General features: G+C 46.9%; 1 protein-coding gene across 1 annotated transcript in view; it reads left to right on the forward strand.

Moving 5' to 3' along the window:
• Window positions 1–530: 530 nt before the first annotated feature.
• The window catches only part of PLPP3 (phospholipid phosphatase 3), a 43875-nt gene continuing 17198 nt past the window's right edge, over window positions 531–27207 (forward strand). The window contains exons 1-2 of the mRNA XM_041421513.1: window positions 531–915; window positions 24589–24746. Of these exons, the coding sequence (XP_041277447.1) occupies window positions 777–915; window positions 24589–24746 (297 nt within the window). The 5' untranslated portion in view covers window positions 531–776. The remainder of the gene's footprint in view (window positions 916–24588; window positions 24747–27207) is intronic.

Consider the following 27207-nt stretch of genomic DNA (forward strand, 5'->3'; position numbering starts at 1 on the left):
AAATGTCAGATGCAGGAAAGGGGCTGTGCTTACTTGGATATCCCATCCGAGGCGAAGTGACTGATTTTTTTTTTTTTTTTTTCCTGAGGGGTGGAAAGCGCCTCGCGAAATAAAAGTGCAGAACCGAGCCGGTGGCTCCCAGAGCGGCCGGGGCGGGCGCGGCGGGAGCCCCCAGCGCAGCGCAGCGCAGCGGAGCCCACCTGCCCCCGGGGCAGCATCGCCCCGCACCTTCTCCCGGACTGAGACCTTCATACACACATAGAAACACACACATATATATATATATATATATATATATATATAAAATATATATATATATACACGCTTTTTATTTTTTTAGTCCTTCCCCCCGGCGTTCCTCCAGGACTTTTCCACCGCCTTTGGGACAACCCGCAAACTTCTCACTCGCTGCCCCTTCGCTGCTTTCCTGGTGATTGGGGTTTTGTTTTTTGTTTTTTTTTTTTTTTTTTTTTTTGGGGTTTTTTTTGTTTTTTTTTTTCTTTTTTTGTTTTTTTTTTTTTTTTTTTTTTTGGGGTTTTTTTTGTTTTTTTTTTTCTTTTTTTGTTTTTTTTTTTTTTTTTTTTTTCGCCCTCCTCTCTCCTTGGGAAGACCCGCCTGCCTCTCTCGCCTCCCGTGCCCCACCGGAGAGGCCGGGAGCGGCTCCGGCGGCGCGGGCAGCACCTCCCCGGCGCACGGCGTGCGAGCCCGGCGGCGGCGCGGCTCGGCTCGGCTCGGCTCGGCTCGGCACGGCTCGTCCCGGGCGCTCGCCCCCGATAATGCAGAGCTACAAGTACGACAAGGCGATCCCGCCGGAGAGCAAGAATGGGGGCAGCCCGGCGCTCAACAACAACCCGGCCAAGAGCAGCAGCAAGAAAGCCCTGCTCATCTGCCTCGACTGCCTCTGCCTCGTCATGGGTGAGCACCGCGGGCTCCGCGCCCCCTCTCCCCGCTCCCGCACCCCCTCCGCTCCCCGGGAAAAACTTTTGGGAAAGTTCGGCGGCGGGCAGGCAGAACTCGGCCGTGCCCCGGCCGCGCCGCTTCCCAAACAAAAGCGGAGCGGGGCCGCCGGGAGAGCCGGGCCGGGCGGCGAGCGGGGAAGCCGGGGAGCGGCCGCGCCGGGCTGGGGAGCGCGGGGGGCGGCCGGGGGTCTCCGCGGGGAGAGCCGGGCACTGCAGCCCCGCACCCCGATGCCCTCATTATGGGTGATTGGCTGCTGTTCGGGCCCCGCGGCCCCGCTGCCGGCCGTGGGGGAGCGGCCCCGGCGGTGCGCAGGGGGCACTGTGGGCTCGGGGATGCGCCCCGGGGCTGCCCCCGGCACGGGCCCCGCTCCCGGCGCTGCCTCGGCGGCACCTCGGCGGCGCCGGGGCCAGCTCCAGGTGGAGGCAGCGCTCTACGCTCAGCCCGGCTCGTGTTTTGGTTAATAATGGAAAACAGCAACTCTTGCCGCTCTGGTTGCCGTGTCGCTCTGCTGGCGGCTTTACCAGCGCTCCTCTCTTTCTCGCATCTCGCTAAACTCATCCCGGAGAGCTCTCGCAGCCCCTGGCAGAGGTTTGGGTTTGCCTGCCTGCTCGGTTTTTGGGAGTTGTGATGGGTTTTGGAGATGCTGTGGCATGGAAGGGAACTGTCAACAGCGAGTCTCAAAAAAACTTTTTGCATTCCAAAACATCAACCCTTCCATTGTGGCTGCGATGCTGAATATTTAATTGACAGACACAGGCAGGGGAAATCAACCGGCTTCCAACAAAGAGATTAATAACACAACAGCACGTGAGTTTAATACTCCAGACACCACAGTCTTTAAAACAATTGTTTCTGCTTAGAGCCCATTTTTTAAAGACTGTCAGTTTGATTTAATTTTTATGCAGTTTATTGATCATCTGGTGTATATTAGGGGGCACTAATACATTAGGAGGGTTTTCTCTTTATATTCCCACAAGAATAGGGGCCAGCACAGAAAGCTTCATCTTCTCAGATCTGGAAAAAATAAAAATACTTGGTATCCCATATATGAAACTAATATAAGTAGGAGCATAACTAGCTGGACTTACCTCACTTATTTAAGCAGAAAGTCGAATTCCTAGTAAAACAGCTCCTAAGAGTCAGAACTTTTAAACTTTTATTTACCCAAGTTTTCTTGACTTGAGGCGTTCCTGGCATGAGTAGGTGCTATTTGAATGGGGAAAGGGTTTTGCTTCCCCTTCTCTGGGCTAAGGGTCCTAAATGGAAAAGCAGTTGGTTGACATGTGTTATTCTACTTGTGCTAGTTTGGATAAACAGGACTTATCAAGCTTCACTGGAAAGTATTGTTAGCAGGGAGTAATGTGATACAGCAAAACTGTGATTGTTGCTTTGTTTCAGGTTGCTACAGGTGGAAATCAGGAAATAAACACCAGAGTTGGGTTGTTTTGGGGTTTTTGTTGGGGTTCTTCGTTGTTGTTTTGTTGTTGAGTTTTTTTTAGGGTGAGGAGCATTGCAAGAGCATGAATGCAGCAGAAAGTTTAGATCTGACTGATCACTGGCAGGTGCTTGCTGTGTTTTTTTAGGGTGAGGACCATTTAAATGCAAGAGCATGAATGCAGCAGAAAGTTTAGATCTGACTGATCACTGGCAGGTGAAGGGCATGGGTGGGACACGGTGAGGGAGATGATTATGGGATGGAGAGCCCATGATGTGTGTTTGGGGATGGATAACTTATGATGTGTGTTTGGGGATGGGCTTTGCAAATACACCCGGACCAGGACCAGGAGTATCGGACCTGTCAGTGGATGACTGGGCATGAGTTGCTGTCAAAGCTGCCCCACTCATGGGAGGCTTGGCTTGCTCTTCCTTCTGCCTTTTGCTAGGGGAGACTATGAGCTTATAGTTTGCAAGTACTTGATTCCCATTTTCTTGTTAAAAAAATCCCCAAAAAAACATTTGTGAAGTTGAAAAAAAGTGCCCTAGCTGAATCCTTCCTGTAAGAGAAAGGTGGACTGGTACATGTTGATGGATATTTACATTTACAGTGGGGAAAAAAAGTCCCATGTGAGATAACAAGGAGCAGAATTGGGTGAAATGAGTTCTTCTGAGGTGGAGGGACCAGCAGAGATCTAATGCTGGTGCATGTGGGCACATGGCCAGTGGCCTCCAGTGCAGTCAGACTGAGTTACGCCTCTTGAGCAGTTGCCCAAAGACATTCAGAGAAGCAGGGAAACAGAAGGCTTTTTCTCATTTGAGGATCACTTTAGGAAATATTAAAAGTGGCCATTTGATTTGCAGAAGCCTGTGACGCTGCACTGGTTCCTGCTGCAGGTAATGCCATAATTCAGCCTTGGATTGGTTTTCTCTGAGGGGAAAATGAAAAGAGGGAACTACGGCTGGAATGTTTTTCAGAAATGACACACTCTGTGTGAGGTTGTAGATGTGTACAAACCCTTTGTTTACACACAAATTTAAACAAATTACCCAGAAGACAATTACCATAAACATCTAAGAAAGTCTGAATTAGTAAAGCTGAACTATCAGGAGCTTCCTTCAGCTTTAATTTGGTGAGAGTAGTTAGAAAGATCCACTTTTGTCTTTCATCCTTAAGCAGTACAATGGTTATCTCGATAGCAAATGCATGAGAGGAAGATTTGTATCTTTTTTTTCTTGGGGAACAGGGTCACGGAGCCAATGGCTGGTGGAGCGGGTTGGATGAAGATCCACTGCACCAAACCTTCCATTTTTCCTGCACTTCCAACTTGAGTTGAGTTGGCAGGGAGCTGGATGTTCCTGAATGACCAGCCCACTCCTCTAATGAGTGCACTTGGCACTCATAAATCCCTGGGCTCTTGCATGAACAAGAGGTTTGATCACCGACACTGTGAACTTCCCAGAAATTCCGTGCCCGTGCTTAACTCCATAAAAAAAGGCAGAAAAGAACTGAGTGTGCATTTATTAAAGCAGGTCATGCAAGGGGGGAAAATAACTTTCTCCATCTGCTTCCTCCTCTTGGGAGGGCTCTGTTTAGAGGAGTGGAAGATGCTTCCTGAAATTGTTAGGGCCACAGGCGAGCTTGGTGGTGTGGAAGAGTCCCCGCTGCCCTGTCCCTGTCTCCTGATCACTGTAAAACATCTGAAAATGCGATGGAGGGGGTCTGAGCAGGTCTGACATTCCTCCTGCTGAGCTGGTTGGTGTCTTTACTTCGTAGAGCAGTGGGGAACTCTCTGAGCAGCAAAACAAGAGGCGTGATGGGTGCACCTCACTCCACCTTCATCTGATCATCCGCCGCCCATCCCTCTGCCAGGAGTTTCCTGCACCTCCTGCCTGGAGCTTGGAGTTGTTATTTGGGGGAGCTGGGGTGAGCCTGGCTGGGGCAGATCTCAGGGGACAACTTTCCCTGGTGCCATGGGGTTTTCTATCCTGCAACAGCCACCAAACCTCCTCCTGATGCAGGAGACATGGCCAGGTGGGGAAAAGCCTCCTGCCCTGACCCTTGAGGAGGAATGTTTCGGAGCATGGCCCCACAGATGTAGCATCTAGGGTTAAATTTACTCCTCTCAGACCTGCTGTTTTCCCTTGGCAGGGACTCCTGGTGTTCAGCAAGATCTGAGCAGCCACCTGTGCTCTGCTGATGGGTGCTAAGTCAAGCGTTTAATCTCGGAAGAGGGGAAGGCTGTGTCAGCAAGGGTGATAGGGCAGATGAGGGTCTTCAGTAGCTTGTATTTGTGCAGCTTGTGCAGGTAAAACAGCTTCCAAAAAGTCCTGCTTGTGCCATAAAATAGAAGGATTTCCTCTGGCATACCTGCTTCTGAGGCTTGTGGAAATTGGCTTTATGGGAGCATATGTTTCAGGCTGGTGGGATGTAAACTGCACATAATTTACTGCCCTTCTTCTTTTCTGCCTCTAATTTAATTTTCTCTCTTCTGTCAATCCCAGTTAATCTGTGCAACACAAGTTTTACTGCCTTGGGAAGGTTTTTTTGAAGCAACAGATGGATAGACCTCTTACAACCTTAATATCTCTTCAGCTTTCTCACAAATTTGGCATCTCCTGTAGCGAGCTTGATGCTAAAATGAACTTTGAAAGTAAATATTTATGTTAGCTGGACCTTGACATGTTTATGTAAGTGGGTATATAATCTTATAATTTGGGCTAACAGTTTAGATTACTCTTGACTTCCCTCTTCTGTGTAGAAAATTGTGTAGTCCTCCAGCTCTCAGAAGCAAAAAGGATTTGAGCTCTGCCAGGGGTCCTGTCGCTTCATCACAAAAATTGGTGCAAACAGGCCTGGGATTGTCATCTAAGTGTAAGGAGTGGGAGGAATTGGAGATGAGGGGTGAGGTTAGAGTTATTTGGATGGTGTAAAGCTGCATGTGATGAGCTAAGCAACTTCACTTTGTTTGGGTTGGGGCTGTTGTTTTTATTTTTAGGACTGCCCCGCTGCGCAGCACACACTTGTCACATGGGTCGCATCTTTCTGTGCACCTGAAGAAGACACTGAGCCAACCATTTCTTGTTTCCAGCAAGGGACAGCAAGACCTGACTGTACCAAACCAGCTGGACAGTCCCAGCCCCTCGGTGATGCCTTCTCCACACTGTGTCTCCTCCGTGTCGGGGAGGACCGAGCCCACACCACACGGGAGAAGCTGTGTGGGTGGAGAGTCGTCATCGTGTTTTGAGCATCCCTAGGTGGGGTTTGGTCGTTAATGTTTATGTATGTCTCCACAACCTGTAGGATCTCCTGGTGGCAGCGAGCTCCTGGCCAGGGATGGCTGCTCTGGAGGTGATCTGGCACAGGCAGGTTGGCAGAAGTGGTACCTTGGCATGAGGTTGTTTTGCAGTTGGACTCTGCCAGAAGTTGGGAGTAAAGGAGCTTTTTTTTTTTGGAAAAGCTTCTTATTGAACCAGCAGTCAGCACCTAAAGTGTGATACCCATCTGTTGTGCCTCCCTTGAAAGACCAAAGGAGCCAAAGATGACTGGAAGTAAAGGCAAGAGAAATATTTTGGAGGTGTCTGAAATCCACTTTTTCTGCATTTGCTTTGTGAAAACAAACAAACAAAAAAAAAAAGACAACCGACCTATCAAAAAGAGATTATTAGTGACAATTATACTTGAGGTGTTAATTGCAGAACAAGGAAATGCTGTACCTATGGCAGACTGAGTCCTCAGGGGTATAAATCTGTTGGCTTTCCTGAGTTGGTGGAACTTGGCCAGCCTGAAGATGTGTCTCCAGGAAAAGCAGAATTATATGCAACTTCTTCATGGCCAGGAGTGCTTTGAATCCTGTGTACCTGCTGCTGAGACAGGCAGGAGATGGGAATCACAATTACAGCAGATGACATTTTTTTAATTGTCTGTTTGTAGTGAGCACAGAAAATAATATAAACATCACTCCCAGATCAAACGGATTATTTTTATACCCTTTAAATCTCAATTTAATATGCATGCCTTTCCTGGGCTGCTTTGGTCTGACTCTGTTTGTCTGGATACAGGCTGGTGGATGCATGTGCTCTGTGTACCACCCAAAAATGGTTTGCATACCACAGCTGGGGAACCTCTGGCAAACCAGGCCCCCTCTTCAGCATCTGAGATAGGCAGGGTGTTTGTGTGGCCCCATCTCTGCCTGAAATCCTTCAAAGAGGGGGAGGCAAAAGCCCAGCTCTGCTCTGGCGGAGCAGGCTCCATCCTCCCCATTCCCTTCATACAATGCTCCCACTTCATCCATAGTAATCCAGAAGGGACCGTTGTGGTCTCCCGGCCTGCCTGTGCCTGGAACAAGGGCCTGCCTGTTGAAGGCAGCGTGGGGAAAGGCAGCAGCCTTCAAACCCTCCTATCCCAGCATTCACACAGCCAGAGCTGGGAACAGCAGCTTCCCTGGCATCCCAAGGGGCTGTGTCCCAGCGGGGGAAGGAAGCAGGGAAACCCCCTCCCAGGATGTGGCTTTCCCCCCTGCCAGCTGGGGTTTTGTATGAATGCTACCATACATATATACGTACATATATTTTTTTTTTAGGGTTTTTTTTTTACATTTTCTTCCTTTTTGTTGTGTCTTAGGGCCTTGTTCGGCTCTTCCGATAGGTCAGGTTTCATATTTCAAACAAACAAAAAGGCTCAGAAATGAGAATGATAAAACCTCAATGAAAGAGGTGAATTAAAGTAATCCAGCGCTTATCCTGTAATTATAAAAGTCTGAAGTCAGTTTTTGAATGCACTTCTGTGCTTCCTCTCTTGCCAGTGTGTCTGGAGGCCCAGCCTGTGGCCAGCCTTCCATCTGCCTTTCCAGATACCTCAGCTGGGTGGGTTTTTTTCCAGATACCAAAAGCTGGGAGAAGGGTGCCCTATGTGTCACATTTCCTCATGGATCAGTGGCTCCTTTTCCCAGAAGGGCATTTGCATCCCTTTCAAAGCCACCCCATCTCCATTTCACTCTCTCCCATGACATCCACCTTGGAGGAGCACTACCTGCTCCACAATTTTAGAGCAGGTGGAAAGTTCCTTCGTGTGGATCAGGTGTCTGTGGCCAGGGATGTGTTGGAGCAGCTGTTGGGAAATTGGAGAATCCCTTCTTGCCTCTTAGCTGCACGCAAGGGCTCAGTTGCATTAGTGGGATCGTGATCAGCAGAAGTTGCTCCTCCAGTTCGACCTGAGGAATCAGAATGCCACGAAACCCAGGGAATTTGAGGCGTCTTCATTTGGATTTTGATGCAAACAGTTTGAAAGCAGGCCTTCAGCATAAGTTTGTTACCAAGAGAATGCATGAATGAGTTTGAAAATCAGCTTTGTCGTGGCAGGTTTGGAAGTACCAGAAATTCCTATGGAACTCCATCCTTTGGAGTCAGTCACGTAAGTGGGCTTGTTTTTCACATGTGCTGGATGTTTTGGAGACAGAGGGTTGAAAACAGACTCTGCATCAAGCCAAGTTACAAGCAGAACATGTAATTTAACTCCAGAGCTTGTGATGCTCTGAAAATGCCTGTGCTCTTTGTGCTGTGTGTTCCTGTTCCAGCCCTGGAACAGGACTGCATCCATGCACGACCTTGTCTTCTCTGAGCACATGGTGCCCTCCTTCAGGGCCAGGCTGGGGCTGCCAGCCAGAGCCCAGATGGAGCTGCAGCTGCTCTGACACTGGTGGTGACACTGACTCAGTGGAGGGTGCTCATAATCCTCTACTGCTTTCCCATAGTTCTGCATCTCTTGCCCAGAAAGATGTGGAAGTGTGTTCGTCACAGCACTGAGGGGCTTGGGAGGTGCCTCCAGGTTTTCTGGTAAAACACACCGCTGGGCATAGCCTGTGATGCTTGGAAAACACAGCAGATTGAGGCTGGAGCAGTTGGCATTGCTGGGTTCACCCACAGCTTGCCCTGAACACCAAAGGTGGCTGTGGGACCGAGCTGTCCCTCACTGCTTCAGGAGCTTGCAGGTGTCAGACTCTTGGCGCCTCATCATCTTTTGTGGCTGCTGGAGCTGAGAACAGTGTGGTTCTTCCTTTCCTGGCTTTAAAGAGAAGAAGTGAAAGTTACTGGTGAGATGTTTTGGGCAGCCATCCCTTCTGAAGGAAATGATACTCCTTCAGAGAGCTTCTGCCTCCCAAAAGTGTCAGTCTGGTGCTGCACAAAAGAAGAAATTAGCTGCTTTCACCTGTAAAATCATAAAAAATTACTGCCATTTTTGACTAGCCAGCGGTGCCCTGTTGCCTGCCCATGCATGCAGGCTCTGCATACAGATATTAATTATATTTCTGTTAATTGAGCATTAATATGAAGCTGAGACCTCATCATATCGTCCAAGTGTCCAGCCACTGAATTTGAAAGCCAATGTGCCAAATGGGGTCTGGGCTTCCTGTCTCTTTGACACTCAGCAGGTTATTTATGACTTTTTTGGGGGGGTGGTGTGATGGGCTTTCCTTTAAGCCTGGAGGGAGCAGCCAGCCCAGCCCTGGTTATCATTCCCAGCCAGCTGACAGCAAGGACTTTGCTCTGGTCTTTGTAGCAGCACAGTGGCCGTGGCAACCCACATCCCAAGCATTTTGAGGGCTTCCAAGGCTTTCCTGCAAGGCCCACCACCCTTTAAAGTGCTAGTTTCCAAAGGGAAAGTCGCAAACAGCGTGATGAAATGCTGATAAGCAGGTCTGGTCAGTAACCACTGGGTGCATTTGTGTTCTGAGTGATGCTCAGGGAGTAATTTTGGATGGCTGGCGAGCTGATGGCAGGCAGCAAAACTCCTTTGAAGTTGATAGCTGTGAATCAGTTTGGTGTTAGCAGGTTTCTGGAGCGGCTCTTTGATCACTGATCAGATGGCCCTTGCTTTTTGGGGAGCTGCTTCTCCCTGAATCCAAGTGCTGGGCCGAGGATCCCTGTGCCAGGCTGTGCTGCCCTTGGTCCTGCCCGGGCACGTCACGGGAGGTTTGTGCCTCTGGGAGTTTCTAATCTGGGGAGACAGGGAGCAGAAGGAGCAGCATCACCTCGGCGCGTGGGCAGGCGCTGGAGCCCGGCGAGGGCACACTTTGAAGGCAGTGTTTCCAGTACAGAGGCACCCAGGTGCCCAGTGGGGCTTTCAGAGCTGCTGAGGCACCTCTGATTCCTTCCTGAACTCCGCGTTGGAGCTGCAAACTTCAGTGCTTCTGCCAGGCCTCCCAAAGCATCTTGAAATCAGATCCTCGACGACTGTGGGGGAGTCTGTGACTGCCAGGGCTTGGGCTGAAGTGTGTCCCTAGGACATGTGTGCACCTGTCCTGGAGCTTCCCATCTGAATTCCTGTGAAAACTTACCCAGGTGCCTCTGTTCTGGTGCTTCCATGCTCTGCAGAAAAGGGAAACAACCTTGGATTCACCCACTGCAGCAGGAGCTGCCTTGTCCTTTCCCAGAATAAGAGCTGGAGTTTTTCAGGTTAAGGATGTGGAGGAAAAGCTGCAATAAGGCATTTGCCTGTTGATAATACATTACAAAAATGGATGATTCTCAAAGGGAAGGCTTGGAGGGGCTTTTATCCTATTCATACTTCCCAGGCTGAGAGAAAGTTCCCTTTGCTGCCTGACCACAAGAGGCTGTGCTTTTCATAGAGGACTCAGGGGCTTTTTTTGCTTTTTTTTCCCCTTCTTATTAACTCATAAAAATTTGCAGCATCAGTTACTATCCCCTCAGATAATCCCATTTTTTCCCCCACATAATTTGGGCCAGATATTTTTTCATCCAGCCCTCCTGGTTTCTTGACCATCCCTGCAGCTTTAGCATGCAGCTGTCATTCTGCTGCAGCTCTCACAAAGCGGCTGAAAACCAAGGTAACAGCAACATTTTGAGTGAAGGGGATGAAATGTGGGATAGGTTCAGCGTATTTCTTTGTCATTGTTGGAGTCCTATTCAGTGTGGAACTGAATAGGAGGCTGATTAGCATGTGGAAGCATTTCTAAAGCATTGGGCTGTGAGGGTTGGGTGGTTTGGTTTTTTTTTTTTTTTGCCTTAAAGGAGAAGTTTTGTGGCATTTCTTTTTCTTACTGTGCTGGTACGAATCTTTGTTAAATGCAGAACCCATGGAAAAGCAGATAGCATTTTGGAGAAAGCCTGTTTTGATAAATCACCATGGGCACAAAGAAGTTTCCCAGTGTGTAAAACTCTCAGAGCCACTGCAGAATCTAGGCATGCAGCATGTTTGAAATTGCCAGACAAGTAGGATAGTGTTTGGGATACACCAGGATTGTGGATATAACAACAGGTACTTTGCTTTTGCTCTTGCTGAAGCTTTCTGCCACAAGTGGGTATTGGGTCTACAGCCTGAAAATCCACCTGCTTAAATCTCAGGGTTTTGCTTTCACAGGGAAAGATGTAACACTGAGGAAAATTACAGCTGCCTGCAAGTGAAAAACATCTTATTCCCCTGTGAAATTGCTTTAAGTCCTTGGCCTGAGGCTGGTTTTGGGGAAGAGAGGTTTTCCCTTTAGTGTCAGGGTGAGGTGTCAGGCTGATACTCTCATTAACACTTCCTTGCTGCAAGATCTGCTGTGTTTTCTCTGAGGGGTGAAATTGCCACCTTGGTTCTGTTTGTGGGTCTCAGCTGGGTCAGTGCTGGAGCAGACATCCTGCCCTGGGATCACCATATATCTGCCTTTTGTGGGAACGCGGGATTTTGGGGCATTTCCAAGTCCCGAGGGACATAGGGGAGACCCCCATTGCCTTCAGGGGCTGTGTGGATGTAGCGGAGTTGTGCCCTGAGCTTGCAGACAGAGTGGGCAGTGCAAGAAAATGCATTTTATTTATTAAAAATACAGTGAGTATTTTTTTTCTGTGCACAGTGGGTGATGGACATGAGGCCTGTCTTGAAGGCCTCAGTGAGTGATGGCCTCGGGCTTGTATGGAAAGCTCACAGCAGTACTTGGAGTCAGACCCTCCTGGTGATGTGTGCATGGTCCAGACCTCATGCCTGCATTTCTCTGATGCCTTGTCTGGTTTGGTTTCCTTTCAGTTACACCAGTCTAAATGGTCAGCTCACTGGTGAGCCTCAGTGTCATGCAATGGAATGGTTTGGGTGGGAAGGGACCTTAAAACTCATCTGGTTCCAACTCCCTGCCATGGGCAGGGACACCTTCCACTACCCCAGGTTGCTTCAAGCCCTGTCCAACCTGGCCTTGAACACTTCCAGGGATGGGGCAGCCACGGCTTCCCTGGGCAACCTGAGCCAAGGCCTCACCACCCTCTGAGTAATGCCAGCTATTGAAGGCTGATTAAAGCTATTGTTTAATTAAGGAGAACTCAGCTCCTCTGTTCACAATCCATGATTAAAGGATCTTTTGAAGTAATTCTGCAACACTTTCTTGCTCCCTGCCTTTCTCTCCCTCATGGTGGAGAAAGTTCCTGGTGCTGAGGGTGCCCGGCTCGGCGGGCTGCGCGCTATTACGGGACCGCAAACCTGCCGGCAGATCTGGCTGCTGCCAAAGGCATCCCAACATGAAAAAGCCCTGCAGAGGGGTGGAAGGGAGTTCAATCTCAGGATACGCTGATTTGGAAAGGGAATCCAAACAAAGAGGCTTTTCAGCAGAGCCTGAGGCTTGGCTTCTCTCAAGGGCAGTTTGGGCTTGGGGAAGCATCCGGGAGGCGGCGAGCGGAGCAGGAGTACATGAGCTGGATGCCGCGTGGTGTAAGGTTTCCCAGCACAGCCTGGTTTTGTGTTACAGGCTGGGGAGCTGGCTCTAAGCTCTCCTCTCCTTTCTTTTTCTTTTCCTTTTTTTTTTTTCACCCCCCTTTCTTTTATTTCTGTTGGAAACAAAGGAGAGGTTTAGGTTTTTTGTTGTTGTTGTTGTTGTTGTTTTTTAATAAAGGTTCCCATCCCCTGCAGGTTTGGCGGTGCCTCTCGCTGTTGATGCTGGAGGGGGACCCTTTGGTGACTGTGACCTGGAGAAACCCTTTTCAGGGTCCCACGCAGGCCTCACAGGGATGTTTTATTTTGCTCAGAAAGCTCAGCCCTCTCAGGGGCTCGCTGAGGGCACTCTGGCAGGAGCTGGCGTTCCTGAGGGGACAGGCACCTCATAAAGAAGTTCTGAATCAGATAAGAAGTGAAATGAGGTGGATGCTGGGGCACCTTCTTTGCAGCAGGAGGGATGCAAAGTGGAGGGGGTGTCTGCCAGGCCCCCTGTTCCCATGGCAGCCCTGTCCCTCACTGTGACACCTCTGGTGCCACCACGTTCCCGTGAGGTGCCAGGAAAGCTGAGCGGGGAGGAGGTGCTACCAACCATCCCAACCAACCAGTTGGGGTTTTTTATAGGCACCAGATGGTTTTAATAGAGGAAAGCTGAACTTCTTATGACCCTTCCCCACAGACGTTGTTTGTTGTTTTGTAATTGTGGCCAGGACAAAACCCTGTTCCAGAACCTGCAGTGAATCGAGAGCTTGGTGCCTTCTTCTCCATCCCACCATAAACCCCCCAGTGTCCCCACGCTCCTCTGCCTGCCCTGACTCCAAATGATCCAGGGGAAGCTGCTGGGCATGGAAAACTTGAGGCTTTCCACTGATCCCTGGCTAAAGAGATTAGCCAGAGAAGAAACTGAAACATCTAAAAGCAAAGCACAAGGAAGCAATAAAATGTCAGGCCATGTTTTCCCTGCTGGTTGATTAAAAATTCTCCTGATAAGCAGGAAAGCTTTCGTGGCTGGACAAGACCTGTATCGTGTCAAATGCAGTGAAAGGTTTATTAGAGAAGGATAAAGCGGTGCGAGCGTTGGGTTGTACTTGCAGCCCTCCTGGAATTGTTATCCCCCAGGGTTGAGGAGCAGTGTTTTTTGGAAAAGAGAAAGTCAAGCAGAAGGAGATGAGGCCGTGCTCCCCATGGGAAAACCATCAGCAGTGGCAAAGCAGCAAGCTTGGAGACCTGTGCCCAGCCAGTGCCAAGATGCTCCACTGGGCCCACAGTTTCCCTCTAGCCTGAGAAATCTTGGGATCAAACACAAGATAGGAATGACAAAACAGGAAAACAAAAGGCTCACTTCCATGCTGTTGTGTTTGACTTCCCAAGGTTTTAATTGCCAAGGGCTGCATGGGGAGCCAGCTGGCTGCAAAGGGATGCAGATCTCCAGTAAGAGAGGCAAAGGGATGCAGATTTCAAGAGAAGAAAGGCTCTTTTTTGTTGTGGGTTTTTTTTTTAATCTTTTGTCAGAGAAACTAACAACTGTTATGTTTTCCTACAGGAGATGCAGTTTTGTGTACATTTCCCATTCAAAAAGTGAATTACCACTTTTAGTTACCTGCTTCCTCAGCTCCCCCAGCTGCTCTTGAAGCTTCTGCTGTTATTATTTTGCTACCTGTAGGAGTAAGAGGGTGCAAGCAGCAGGAAAGCCAAGTATAGAGTGCAAAGGGTGCCTCAATTTTATAATTTTTCTCCTTGGAGCAGTAAACCTCTGCTTGTTACAAAGGGAAAACACTGTAGGTGGTTTAACTTGCAAGCCCTTGTCCCATGCTCCAAGAGATGTGCATTTCCCTGCAGATGTGGTACACAGTGTCAGCAGGATCAGGCCCACCGGTGTGTGGCCCTGGGAACAGGCTGGACAATCCCGATTTTACTGCCAAAACCTTGTTTTTATATGATAACTTGGAAAGAGGGGAAAAAAAGGCCAGCTTAAAGTAATAACAATAATAATATTAATAATAAAAAAGCATGGGCTATTTGGCACGCCGGGTGTATAAATCTCAACGTTAGCTACCTGTGAATCATCCAGCAGCACGTTAATTGGTACCCCTCAGTAGATGAGGATTTGGCACAAGGTCTGCATGTAATTACAAGCCACACACAGAAGGACACAGGCAGCTAATGAACTCCTGCCAAACTCCAGCTCCGCTCCTGCGGCTTTTGAAGCCCGCTGGTCTTTCAGCGTTTTGTATGGTAAGCACTGAAAGGCATCAAATCACTCCTTTGACAGTGTTTAGAAAGGGTTGGTTTGTTGAATAACCCAGTCCCTCCAAAGTCCCAAATCTGAGAACTGGAGCATCTATAGGCTTCTTTCTCAACAGAGCAGTAAATAGGCTGGAAATAGAGGACACCCCTGAGGAGCTCCTGCCTTGCTGACAGGAGCCAGAGGGCTCTGGTTGCCACGATGGGCTGCAAGAAAAGAAACTATTTCCACTTAAAAAATACTTCAAAACAATCCCACCAATGGGATGCTTTTTGTTCCCAAGCCCCGCTGTTTCACACTGAGGCTGTGCACAGCATCTCTCATGGGTTTGCAGTTGCACTGGTGTTCTGAGTGAGGTGGTAAAAAAGGTTTTTGGAGGGTTTCTGCTCTGTTGGGAGGGCAGGTTTTCATGGGGCTGGGTTTGGAAGGACGTGGTGCTTTTTCATGGATGTTTCTTGCTGGGATGGGATTTGAGCCTGAGCCCTTCTCCTCCTCTTTTCATGTCTGAGGTGACAAAGGGAGTAGTTGTTGAGATAAAAACAATTTCCATGAAAACCTGCGATTTTCAGGCAAACATACCAGGCGGGTTTCATGGCAGTACCATGGTGAAGAGGAATAATGCAGCTTGGCACGAAGCCCTTCCAAATAAAAAAAAGGGGGGAGGAGAGGAAACAGAAGAGCCTTTGTCAAAATTAACTGCAATAAAGAAAAAGGGACTCCTATTCCCTTGGGCTTCTTTAACCTTCTTTCCTCAATTTATTCACACGTTCCTTGACAGCAGGGCACAGCATTGTTGCAGGAGGCTGGAAATGGAAATTGGGAGTTGTCCATTTTTGGTTTTAAAAGGCATGGTACATGTTGTGTCCCTCGAGTCAGTGTGAATAGAGCCTTGGCCCTTGCCTGTGCCATTCAGATGTGGCCCAGTTCATCCTGTCCCTTAAAGAAACAGGGTTATGGGATGTCACCTGGCTGCAGAATGCAGCTGTTATGGGCAGGTGCATGGGAAAGGGGCTGGGGTGACAAGGTGGCTGTGCTCGTCCTACCTGGTCTTGTGCTTGCAGAACATGGTGGTGAAGTTTTCAGTGCTACTGTTACACTGGATTTGCAGAATTTTCAATTTCTTAGAGGGGGTAAAAGCGCCCAGAATTCCGAGGTGTTGTGCAGCATGGAACCATGCTGTCCCAAAAAGTTCTGTTTGGCTTTTAGGGGCACAGATAATTCACAGGGTGCCATCCAGGGCCAGATGGGCAGGTTGGTAAGTCCTTGTGTACAGCATGGGTCATCTGTCACTGCAGGTGATGTCTTGCCTCCAAAATACCCCATTCCCAGCTGCTTTCCATCAAAACTTCCATGGGCAGGGTGTCAGCATGGCCAGGGTAGCAGTTGTCATACCTTCTCCTTCCCCTGCAAAGTCTCCTTTCCCTGTAATACAAAGCTGTTTTAATTAGGCGCATGGTTTTTATTTATTTTTTTAACATTACCAGCACAATCTCAGATGTATCATGTATTGCTGTATATTAGGATGCCACTCTGTGCAGTCAAAATACAGAGGAACAAGAAGAATGGTAATATTAAACTTTTTTAACCCACTGATAAATAGGTAAAGCCTTTCAGAGCTCTGCTCTGGAGACCACCAAGATCAACCCCCATCACTTTAAGGGCCTTTGGATCACTTCCACCCACGTCTCTCTGCCTTTCAGCACTCTGGGCCGTGCTTTATGTCCTGGAAACTCTACCAAATCGCGACTACCGAGGGGGAAAAGCTTCATTTCCAGTTAATCAAGGGAGTTGTGTAATACCATTTTCTCCTGGGGAACTTCCAGAAAAAAGAAAGGAGGAGAGGAAGGAGGGGGAGAAAGGGGAGCATTACATAAAGCAAGTATATTAAGAGGAAATAAATTATGAATTAAAAGTGATTAGTGAACTTTTAAGGAAGAGGTCAGAAGTGCTTTTTGGAATACAAACTTTTTAAGCTTCCAGTGCTTGTATTGGGTTACAGAGTTATAACCCGGCCTTATTTGTGCAGGTGGCTGCTGCTTCAAATCCGAAGAAGGATTTTGCATTTACAATAGGTACATTGACAGAACTGGGTCAAAAAGCTACTGGTGGCAGGATCAGGGCTATGGCCAGGGGCTCTGCTGCCTCCTGCACAGGGGCAGTTGCTCCCAAAAACGTGCTTAATTACAGTGGCACTGCCTGGCCATGGTGATCAGGAAGATGTTTTGGAAGTTCAGTGATGAAGTTTGATGAATTTTTGTGTAAGAGACCTAATGTTGACTAGGCTAACTGGCTTTATTTTTGCTTCATATGGTTTGTGTCTTTACTGAGTTAAAAATAATAGAATTTTGTTGGCTGCATTACACTGGCTACAGTTCTATATTTCTACCTGTTCTTGTTATGGTTTGGGGTGTCTGTGCAAAGAGGAGGAGCCAGGGCTTCTCTGTTGGGGTGTTTGGGGGCAAGAAGCTGAGACAAGGAATTGTTGCTTGCTATTTTATGGATTGAAACAGTACCTACATCTCACAAAATTTTCCTTTTAAGAAGAGGGTGATGAATTGGTTGGATGGGGCCCTGAGCCAACCTGATCTAGTGAGTGATATCCCTGTGCATGAGTTGCAACTGGGTGATTTCTAAGGTTCCTTCAAACCCAACCTTTTCTATCATTCTATGATGCTATATGAGCTGAACAGAGTTGTGATTACATGGGGAACTATTAGTGTTCACCCAGCCAGTGGGGTGGTGGGGACAAAGGGGGAAAACTGCTTTGGTTTGGCAGAAATCTCTTAGATTCTCCTTGAAAGAAAGGGGGTGTTTAGTGTTGCTGGGGCTGGGCAGTGGTCTGGGCAGTGGCCTGAGCCCTTCCTCGAAGGCAGAGCCCGGAGGAGTGGTGGTGAGAGGCTCGTTCCAAGCCCTGCTGTCCAGCAGAGCCAGCCCTGCTCACTCCGTTTGTAATTGGAAACATCTTAGTCACCACAGTGTGTTTTTCACACAAGCTGTTTGCCTTCACCATTGCAGAGTTCACAGACACATCTTTATTTTTTTAAATTTTTCCCCTCTCTTCAAGCTGGGTCATCCTAGGTAAGGCTTGTCCTATCTGTGAGACTTCCAAAGCACATGGATGTGCAAAGGTGCCTCAAAAAATGTTGACACTTGGGGGTTTTCATGGGTGTTGCAGTTTATCCCTTGCTGTAGACAATGGGAAATGATGGCTTTGTTTCCATCAAGTTTGGCTGGAGCTGGCTCTGGATTCCTGTTGGTAATGTCTTTTAAATTCACCCTGTCCAAATTTGCTGATTGGCCAGTCTGGTTTAAATCTATTTCAGCCCACAAATGCAGAATTTTTTAAGGACCTACATATTGTGGCTTGGATAAGACCTTTTGTTCTTATTAATGCTTTCTGAGGTATTGAAAATAAATGTGCACTTTAATATAAAGGTTTTTTTAATGCATCAGCTCACGCCACACTCCCATGAAGAACAACTTAACACTCTTTGTAGAATTCCCTTCTCTTTCTTCCTCTGTATGTTGTCCTTATCTTTGAAAATAGGTGACAGCTACTCACTAAAAGCACTTTTTCTCCCAGAAAAAAACAATGGCAGCATTCCTGTTCTTCTGGAGCTCTTGGAGCGTGAGGCTGGCACGTTGTGATCCAGCCACACGAAGAAGTATTTCTACTCTTGGTTTCAAGTCCAGAGGAATTTGCAGTGCAAGAGGATAATTTGGCATTTGGCTTAAAGTATCCGTGACCAAGAACCTTTTTATAATGATATTCTCCCAGGATGGCTGGGTTGATAAATATGCTCCAGGTTGCACAGGGATTAACCACAAAGGATGAGTGTCATGGAATCGTGGAATGATTTGGGTTGGAAGGGATCTTAAAGCTTGTCTTTTTCATGGACAGTGACACTTTGCACTAGACCAGGTTGCTCAGAGTCCCATCCAACCTGTCCTTGAACATTTCCAAGGATGGGTTTGGGCAGCAGGTAGAGATTCCTGTCACTTTTGACACCACGTTTGGTTCCTTTTAAAGGCACTTCTCAAATACCTCTGCAGCCTGGGGTCATCAGTGTTATGGGGTTGTCCATATAGAAAATAAATATTTTTTCTTTTCTTCTTGTTTGCTATTGCACTAATAGGCATGAGAAGGTGTTTTGCCCAGTGTTCCTGATTAACCAGTTCTTACTAAAAACAAAGAAACAAACCCCAAAAAAGTAAGAACCCAGGAAATATCATCTAAGTCAAAATGAACCTTTATCTGCCACTAGGAAGTCTTTTAGAATTTGTATCATCTGGTAGACCTAAAATGGTGATGTTGGCTTTGAAGTTCCTACCATTTAGCTGAAAAATAAAAATACTAAAATGGACAATAAAAATGTCACTCTGTTCATAGGAAGGATGCCAGACAAATTCATCTAGATGAGGCAAACTTCATGGGAGTTACATGAACAAACCTACAGCAAGTAGAAAATTAACTCATTTTTATTTTTTTTTCCCTTATTTTTGGTGGAAACCAACCCACTGTGCCCAAGAGCTTTTCCAAACAGGTCAAATCAGAGAAATGCAATATATTCTGATCCTTGTTTATAGGTTCTTTGGTACTCTAAAGCAGGTACCTGTTTTACCATAAAGTCTAGGGTTTGTTTGTGTGGAGAATTTTCTCTCCCCATGTGTCAGCTGAGAGTAGTGGAACTGTAATCGAGCTGAATGGGAATCTGTTTGGCAAACAAAGATATTAGATGTGTTTCCAAAATACAGGCAGATGCACAGATCAGTCTGCTGGACTGCTGGAATCGAGGTGAAGAACAATTAAGACTGTGCAGGTGGTAAAATAGCAGAGCTGATGGTTAGCCCGGTTGTCTCCTTGTCCTAGTGAATATGTGGTCCTCAAATATCCAGATTCAGTCAAAAAACATAGGGATCTAAGCACATCACTGATGCTTTCAAGACCTTTAAAAATCTGAATTTAATGTCTTCATCCAGTCTGCAGTAGGATCCTTATTTTGGCTGATACTGGGCTGCAGATCTGGTCCCTTGAGATTATTTTTTTAGCTGACCACGCTCCTCCCATTCCTTCAGATACACCCAGTGTTGGTGCAGAGCTGGCTTCTGTTTTGATTGACAGCACATGCCTGATACGGCAGAGATGTGGAAATACTTCAGTTCGTTGGGTTATTAACTTTTATTTATGTATTTATATATATATTTATACATGTACAGTGTAAGTTGGCTCCAGGAGTTGCTCGCTCTTGCAGCAGTTGCCAAGGCTGGCTTTGCAGTGCTGAAGTTCTTCTCTGCAAGTTTTGGGAAGCCAACTTTTAAAGCCCCAATAAAAGCCCACCGTAGGCTAATCTAGTTTATATGCATTTTTAAATATGTACAAATACTGTAAACCAAATAAGGTTTGTATGTACCCAAGATCAGCCACTAAGTACTTCAAATAGAGAGCTTGTCTCTTGTAGGTACCCAAATATTTACAGTGTGACTTGAGTAAGGAATTAGATAGCCCACTCAGCCCTGCCAAATTAATTAATGGTTTATTTCACTTATTTAGGTAGATGTCTGATCTAGTGAAACCCTAAGAACACCCAGGGCCTGGATAGTGGCAGGCAAAAGCATGGAATACTTGTTAGAAATTACCATTGCTTTTTTCAGATAGCCAGCAACAGCCCACTGACCTGCAGGGTTAAAGAAAAAAGGGGGGAAAAAAAAACCAAAACTCCATCAAAACCAGACATTTAAAAAGGAAAAGGTGGTGATGATGCTTAATTTGGTGCAAAGGTGAAGGCTGGGCTGAGAAGATGAGAATGGCCTGGGTGGGTCACTACACAAATGTCTCCTGCCTTCTACTCCTTCCACTTTTTGATGAGTGGCCAATGAAAGCTTATCCCCTTTTTAAATATTTTTTCCCCTATTAAATCTGCACAAGTGTTAACTTTTCAAAGACTCTGAGATTCAAAGTGCTGTACCCAACACAGAGCCCTTTTTTCTCCTGCCTTTGATTTTTATGCACATTTCAAGCTGGTCAGAGTACACGGGGGTTTTGTTTAGGCTTGGTGCTGGGGTTTTAGCTTTCAAGCTGCCAGCTTTCCCAGGATTATTGCCTATTAACTGCCTCTTCATAAAGGTGCTGACCAAAGAAAGGAATATTTTTTCCTTGGTGCTAGACTTCCAAACTCGATTGGCTTTATTAAATGGAAAGACAAATAAATTTAAACCCTGCTCTGAAATACCTTAGCTCAGGACACCAGCAGTTAGAGGTCACCAAGTCACTTGGACTTCCTCCCAACAAAAGCAACATCATTTTTCAATGTCCAGCCCCACAGCATCCCGCAGTGCCTCACACAATTCCTTAGTGTCCACACCTGCTCCGTGCCACTCGGAGCAGGGCTGAGCCTGTTTGGATGGGGCAAGATCAGTCCTCAAGAGAATTCTGTTATGGTTTGGAGCCATGTTTGATCTCTTACAGCAGAGCTGGATAAAAGCTTGTGGTTGGGATTTCCTCATTCTGTTATTAAAGCAAAAAATCCCCTTTGTTCAAGGAAAAGAAACTTTCCTTCACCTTGTGAAGGATGTTACAGGTCAGAAAGTAATTTCAGCACTGTTTACCTTTATTGCATTGGAAGAAGCAAATCCCTTTGTTTTATGCTTTAGTTTCCCATGAGATGGGGGTAGCAGCCCTTCTCTGGTTGCACAGCTCCCTTTGGATGTACCAGTGTTGTGTCCATGCTTTAGGACATGGTCATTTCTCAGCATGGAAATACTGGTACATCTCCTTCTCTGGTTGCACAGTTCCCTTTGGATGTACCAGTGTTGTGTCCATGCTTTAGGACATGGTCATTTCTCAGCATGGAAATACTGGTATTAAGGAGGATGTGAGACCCTTCTGCAGCATTCCTAAAGATTTTGCAGTTGGTCTGCACATGACAGAATGACCAGACAGTACCATCTTTGGAGAAAAACAAACATCCCCAAAATTAGTAAAATGCCTGCCCTGTACATCTGTCATTCACTTCAGTGCAAGTCACTGTTTTCCGAAGTGAACCTCTTGTATCCTCAATAGTTTCGTACTGTGTGTAGGGGTGGGAAGTGGTGGAGGTTGAAGCCTTAGCACATTTATGGGGTTCAGCTGTTGAATCTGTAGATCTGCAGCCAGGGATGCACCCTCTGAATTCCCTGTTAAAATGCTGACTCAGAGAGGCAGACAGGGGCAGGAGAGCTGATGAGGACAGATGTTCCATCCTCACAGTACAGCCCTACTCTGCTTGCCTTCCATTTCCAAGGTGTGTGGGCTGTAAGCCCCACTTCTGGATCCTTTTGCCTCGGGCAGATCTCCTAGTGTGAATAATGTCTCTGTGGTGTTTTGTTTGAGGGATTGCAAAGGCATCTCTCCCTGTGTTTAATTTTCTGTCTTCTTCCAGACTTCCCTCTGTAGTTTTTTTTCTGTAGAGCCCATGCTCTGCCAGCCTTTTGGCACCACTACAGGTTTCTCCATGCTAGAATCCCCCCCTTGGCAAAAAAAATGTGAGTGGTGACCTAGTCCCTCAGACAGCCCATCCTCAAGAAATGTGGATGAAGATGCCATCTTGAGCACAATTTATTATTTGCCTTGGGCTGGGTTCTTCCATTCCTTGGGTGAAAGAGAAGCCTCTCACCCAACCCTCAAAATCGAAGGCATGTTATGTCTTCTGAGTAATATTCACTCAGTTATAGGGAATGTGTTTATGTTTCTCATGTTAAAAAAAAAGGGAGTGGAAGGGGAAAAAAAAAGGGAATCTGAGGTTAGTGTTTTGCTGGAAAAATATCAAGACTTGATTGGCAATATCCCACTAAACCACAAGTTTGTAGGAGAGAAAACAAACCCATTGGATTTTCCAAACTATGCCTATGTGCTTTATGAAAATGTGTCCCATATCGGTCACTTATACTCTTATTATAGCTGTGGCAAGTGTACATATAATTGAAACACGGAAATACTACCCCATGCTGCTCAATGAATGAAGGAGAAACAAATCTTTATTATTCCTGGGTTCACAGAATATATAGGAACGCTATTGTCTCTCTTTTTTTTTTTTAATGTATTATTTTTAATTTTTTTTTTTCTTTTAGGGCCGGTTTTAGCTTTCAGATGTATTTTATTGTCTGTGGGAACATGTGTTTTACAGACCTGTCATGTGAAAGCCATTAGCAAGAGGAACTGGAGGAGTAACAATGAGCCACGTAACCGTGGTGTGTCTACTCCCCGAGTTCAACCCCGTGCCGCCGCTCCGTGCGCGCGCGAAACCGGATCGCGCCCGGCAGCGTTAGCGCTTCTCCCCTGCCCTTCCTCCTCGGGAAACCTAAGGATTTTTTAAGTGGCCCATTAAAATGGGATTGCTGGCATCACAGGCAGGCTTCTGGGGCCAAGCTGGCTGGGCATCAGAACGGTTAAATCGTGGAATGAAGATCAGCTGGATTCACACGAGATGTCCGGTTTTATTTACCAAATCTGAGCTGGGCGGGCAGTTCTGGAACTGCTCCTCGCTGGTTCACACATGTGGTGGAAACTGTCCCGCCTTGCCAAGCAGCTCAGGGCCCAGAACTTGAAATTAACCCATTTCCAGAGTTTTTGAGAGGATCTGAAAGGGGCCCTGAGCAGTAGCCTAGACCACTATTGAGTACCTGAAAATTGTACTTCAGTACGTGTTGTCCCTGCTCACAGGCAATGGAGTTTTTTCTTAAGACTAACAAAACCCTGTAGTAATCCTGGCTTAGGCAAACGCATTAACATATAGGAAAAGCAGCCAAGGTGGATTGCGCAAAGTGAAATCCAGAGAGCGGTTCATGTGGAGAACATGGGGAACATTATTTTGGTGACACTTCTGAGCAGCATGCATGGTACCCTCGCTAATCACATCTAGCAGATGGTGTTCACTACAAATGTGCTGTGGATAACTTTGGGTCAGACCCAACAGTGCTTCATTTTTTATTTATTATTTTCATTCATTTTAGAAGGAAAATCCCTGTGATGTCTTTGACTGCTAGCTGTGTAAACAAACCCACAGATACTTAAGCAAGTTAGTGGTCGACAAGTATTCCCTAATGCCTTCTGTAGGATCTGGGTGTGAGACCTGTTGTCTTGGCCCAAGGACAGCTGGAACCATTGTGCATTTGTTTTTCCCCTTACCTGGGTTTCGCTCTGCAAGTGGGAGGAGGGTTTCCTGTACCCTGTGGCTTGTGATTTACTCTGAACATGGGTTTCAGGGAATTTGGGGCTTGGTTTTGTGGGGATGTAGTGCTCCTCTCAATGATGGGCTTAACAGCAAAGATGGATGAGGAAACTGAGGCAAAGGGAAGGGGGATGCTCTGCCCAAGGTGACACTGTGGCTGGGAAACACCCTTCTAGGTTTGAGGCAGTGCTGTATTTGTCTGAAAAACTTTAAAAAATATGGAAGTGCCACAATTTCCAAGTGTGCCCCCTATACTGTGTGTCCTGACCCATGGCCTTGAGCAGATCTGCACCCTGCCTGGTGCAAAGATCCAGCCAAGCTGTACAGACACAGGAATCCTGCACAGAGGGTTCCCAGGTAGTATTGAAAACCCAGATTTCACGTGGCTTTATTGTGATTGAAGGTGAACAGGCTCAGATGGGAGTTCATCAGCTGTGGTGGATGCTCCGGTCCTTGCATGGATGGGTGTCCCACAGCTGCCCAAAGCACATGGTTGGTGCATTAGTAGGTACAAACAGGAAGCTGTCAATACAAAGAGGAGGGAGCCAAGGAAGGCTTCAAAGGCAGGGAAGTGATGGGGATGCAGAGTAGCTGGCCAGGTGGGAGAGAAGCCCTGCGGATACTCGATCCTGCCGTGTTTGTTTGCACAGCTCTGGGCTGCTCTGCCCGGCGCACTCGGAGGAGCATCGGGCCCTCCCCGGAGAAAAGTGCCAGATTGGTTTTCATGGCCTTTTGCAGAGGGATTGCTCCAGGGGTCTGTTCCTGTAAGTTAATATTTGCAGCGCACAGGGCTTAACTGGAACCAGGCTGAGCAGACATCTGATAACCATAACAGAGGAGATGCTTTTTCCCTGCAAGACCAGCTTGGAAAAACAAATCCCAATGCTATTCCCTTTGGAAAGATAGCGATACAGAAAGAAAAGCACCAGGAATGGTGGTGCATGGTTTGCAAGGGGTTTTCTAGTTGAATCTTTGGGGTTTTTTTTGCCAACTGCTTGTTTTTGCCTGTATTGCTGATGGGTTTGATTGTCTCCCCTTCTTTCTAGCCGGGTTGCCCTTCCTCATCATTGAGACAAGCACAATCCAGCCCTACCAGAGGGGCTTCTACTGCGACGACGACAGCATCAGGTACCCGCAGAAGAACGTGGAAACCATCAACGACGCGGTGCTGTGTGCTGCAGGCATCCTCATCGCCATCCTCGCGGTAAGTCCCACCTCCAAAACCTCCTCTTCTATCCCAGGAGGGGTTTTTTGGCACCTCTTTGTCCTGCTAATGCTGCCACGGTATCTACCCGGTGCACCTCTCTGCGATTGTTTGACTTTTGTAAGCGTGGAGTTGCAAACATTTACAAATGAAAGCTTGTAATGAGAGGAATGAGATTACTCTTGAAGCCTGTAAACAGGCCCAAAGCTGTTTGGGCAAGTCTGTGAGCTTCACAAGAACTTTTTCACCCTCCAGTAGGAGTTCAGAGTAGAGGCAAAAACACTTGAGTGTCAGTAAGGACTTGGCATGGTTTGTTGCTATTCAAATAACTTGTGGTATTTGCCTATTTTATAAGGTTTAAAAAACAAAGAAAGGATACATCTTTTCAGCTAACCAGTGCCTGGAAAATTTAACAGGTTAGTATCAGGTTTTTAAGAGATTGCATATTACAGCCATTTTTAAAAGACAATTAAAACCTTCCATGGGGAGCATATTCCCAGGGTTCTCGCTGTAAAATGCAATGTCCCACCTTCCCAATGCCTCTTCTTTTTCCTTATGCCAGTTTTTCTAGAGCTGTGCTAGGAAATGATTGCATGGCAAGAGCTTTATTTGTCAGCCAAAAAGCAGAACTCAACCCATGAGCTGAGCCTCCTGATGCCCATGTGTGTCTGGTCTGGGTCAGAAGACAAGAGCTGTCTCCAGGATGTTGCTTAAACACTTCCAGCTAAAATGAAATTCCCCTATGAAAAGTACCTACATATTTTTCCTTCTCACCTGCTGCCAGAACAGCTCAGGTGCTTTCCCAGAAGTGCCACCTTCCTCTTGCTCCTTCAGCTGGGAGGGATGTAGATGGAGAGGTCAGAAGCCCTTGTTCTGCCTTTCACCTTTCCTTTCATGGAATGTCATGGGCAATAGATATTTTAGGATGGCACAGTGCCTGCTTTGGTAATACACCATCCTCAGCCTTGAGAGATGTGAATATCTTCATAATTTCCTCATCTCTCCATCATTTCCTCATCTCTCCATCATTTCCTTATCTCTCCATCATTCCCTGACCACATACCACACACTCAGCAAAGCAAGTTCCCAAAATTTCCCTGTCCCTCTGCCCCCTCCTTCCCCAAAACAAGCCCATAGGTTCCAGGCCCCCAATTCTATAAACACAGCAGAATTTCACCCTGCAGGTGAATGACCCCTGAGTGTGGAAAAGCCATAAAAATGAAATGAAAAAGCCTCTCATTTTCGCATTACTGCCGGAGCTATCGGCACGCCAGCTCCATGCAGAGTGTGCTTCTGATCCCTAATGAGGCAGTGGCAAATACAGGAGTTGGAACAGAAACTGGAAACATAATCAGCTGCCTGTGTGATCCATCAACCCTCTACCACGAAATAGCAGGTCAATTAAAAGAGAATGAAAATCCCCAAAGAATTGGATGTTTCTGCCCTGGTTTCACTGTGCCCACAACAAATGTAACTTAATAAGGTAAATTCAAAAGCTCAGTTATTTGCTGTTGAGTGACACAAATAGCTAACGAGGAACTGAAGCAACAGATTTCTTGGCTATGGCAGCCTGCGTGGAAAATTCAAGTCAGCCTGACCTCCTTTTTCAGATGTAACCCAGATACCAGAATTACTGTAGCATAATAGGAATTCCTTCCAAATCCACAGAGCACCGAGCACGCTCCTTTCGCTCCTTTGGAAGGCAGGGCAGTGGTTATGAGCACTTCCAGGGAGCTGGCTTTTGGGATGGAGCAGCCAAAATTTCACACCCTCGCTTCACGTGGCGTCACAGGCAGTCTAGCCTGGGGTAAAAAGGTCCAGGTCATGTTTTAAGTGGCTTGAGGACACCCAGAGAGTTGGTTAAGTAAACGGCAGAGGTGAGACCTTTGCTTCCTTCAGGATGGGAGAGGACATGCATTTGGTTTTAATATCGGTGTATTTACTGACTTCAGGCAAATTTCCATGCAGATGACACTGGAGAGGCTTGTGCCCCTGGGCTGTGCACTCTCACCTCTCTCCTGACTGCTCTTCATGCTAGAACATGGTTGATGTGATGTTGGTGGTCCCTTGGATGGTGGGAAGGGGAAGGTGACACTCCTGAGCTTTGTAGGAGTACCACTGCTGTGGTACCACGTCCCCACGCCTGATAGGTCCTGAAGGGCTATGAAAAATTCCTAATTAAATTAATTTGCCAGGTGATCTAAGTGACACACCTGAATTAGCTGGCTGTTTTGCAGTTGAAAGTGATATGCTGCAATGTGATTAGCACAGAGAATGTTACACCAAAAGCAAGTGGCTAGAAAAGCTCTAAAAGTAATTACAGGCTAATTGAATTGCTGGTAATATCTTATAATAACAATAAAATGGACTTGACAACTGAAAGTCTGCAAAAAGCATTCACAGACAGAAACGTTTGATGTTGGCTTCTCTCTAGTGAGAGAAAAACTCTTTTTAAATATGT

The sequence above is a fragment of the Onychostruthus taczanowskii genome, unplaced genomic scaffold (assembly GCF_017590055.1).
Source record: "Onychostruthus taczanowskii isolate IOZ18803 unplaced genomic scaffold, ASM1759005v1 scaffold7, whole genome shotgun sequence".
Taxonomy (NCBI): domain Eukaryota; kingdom Metazoa; phylum Chordata; class Aves; order Passeriformes; family Passeridae; genus Onychostruthus; species Onychostruthus taczanowskii.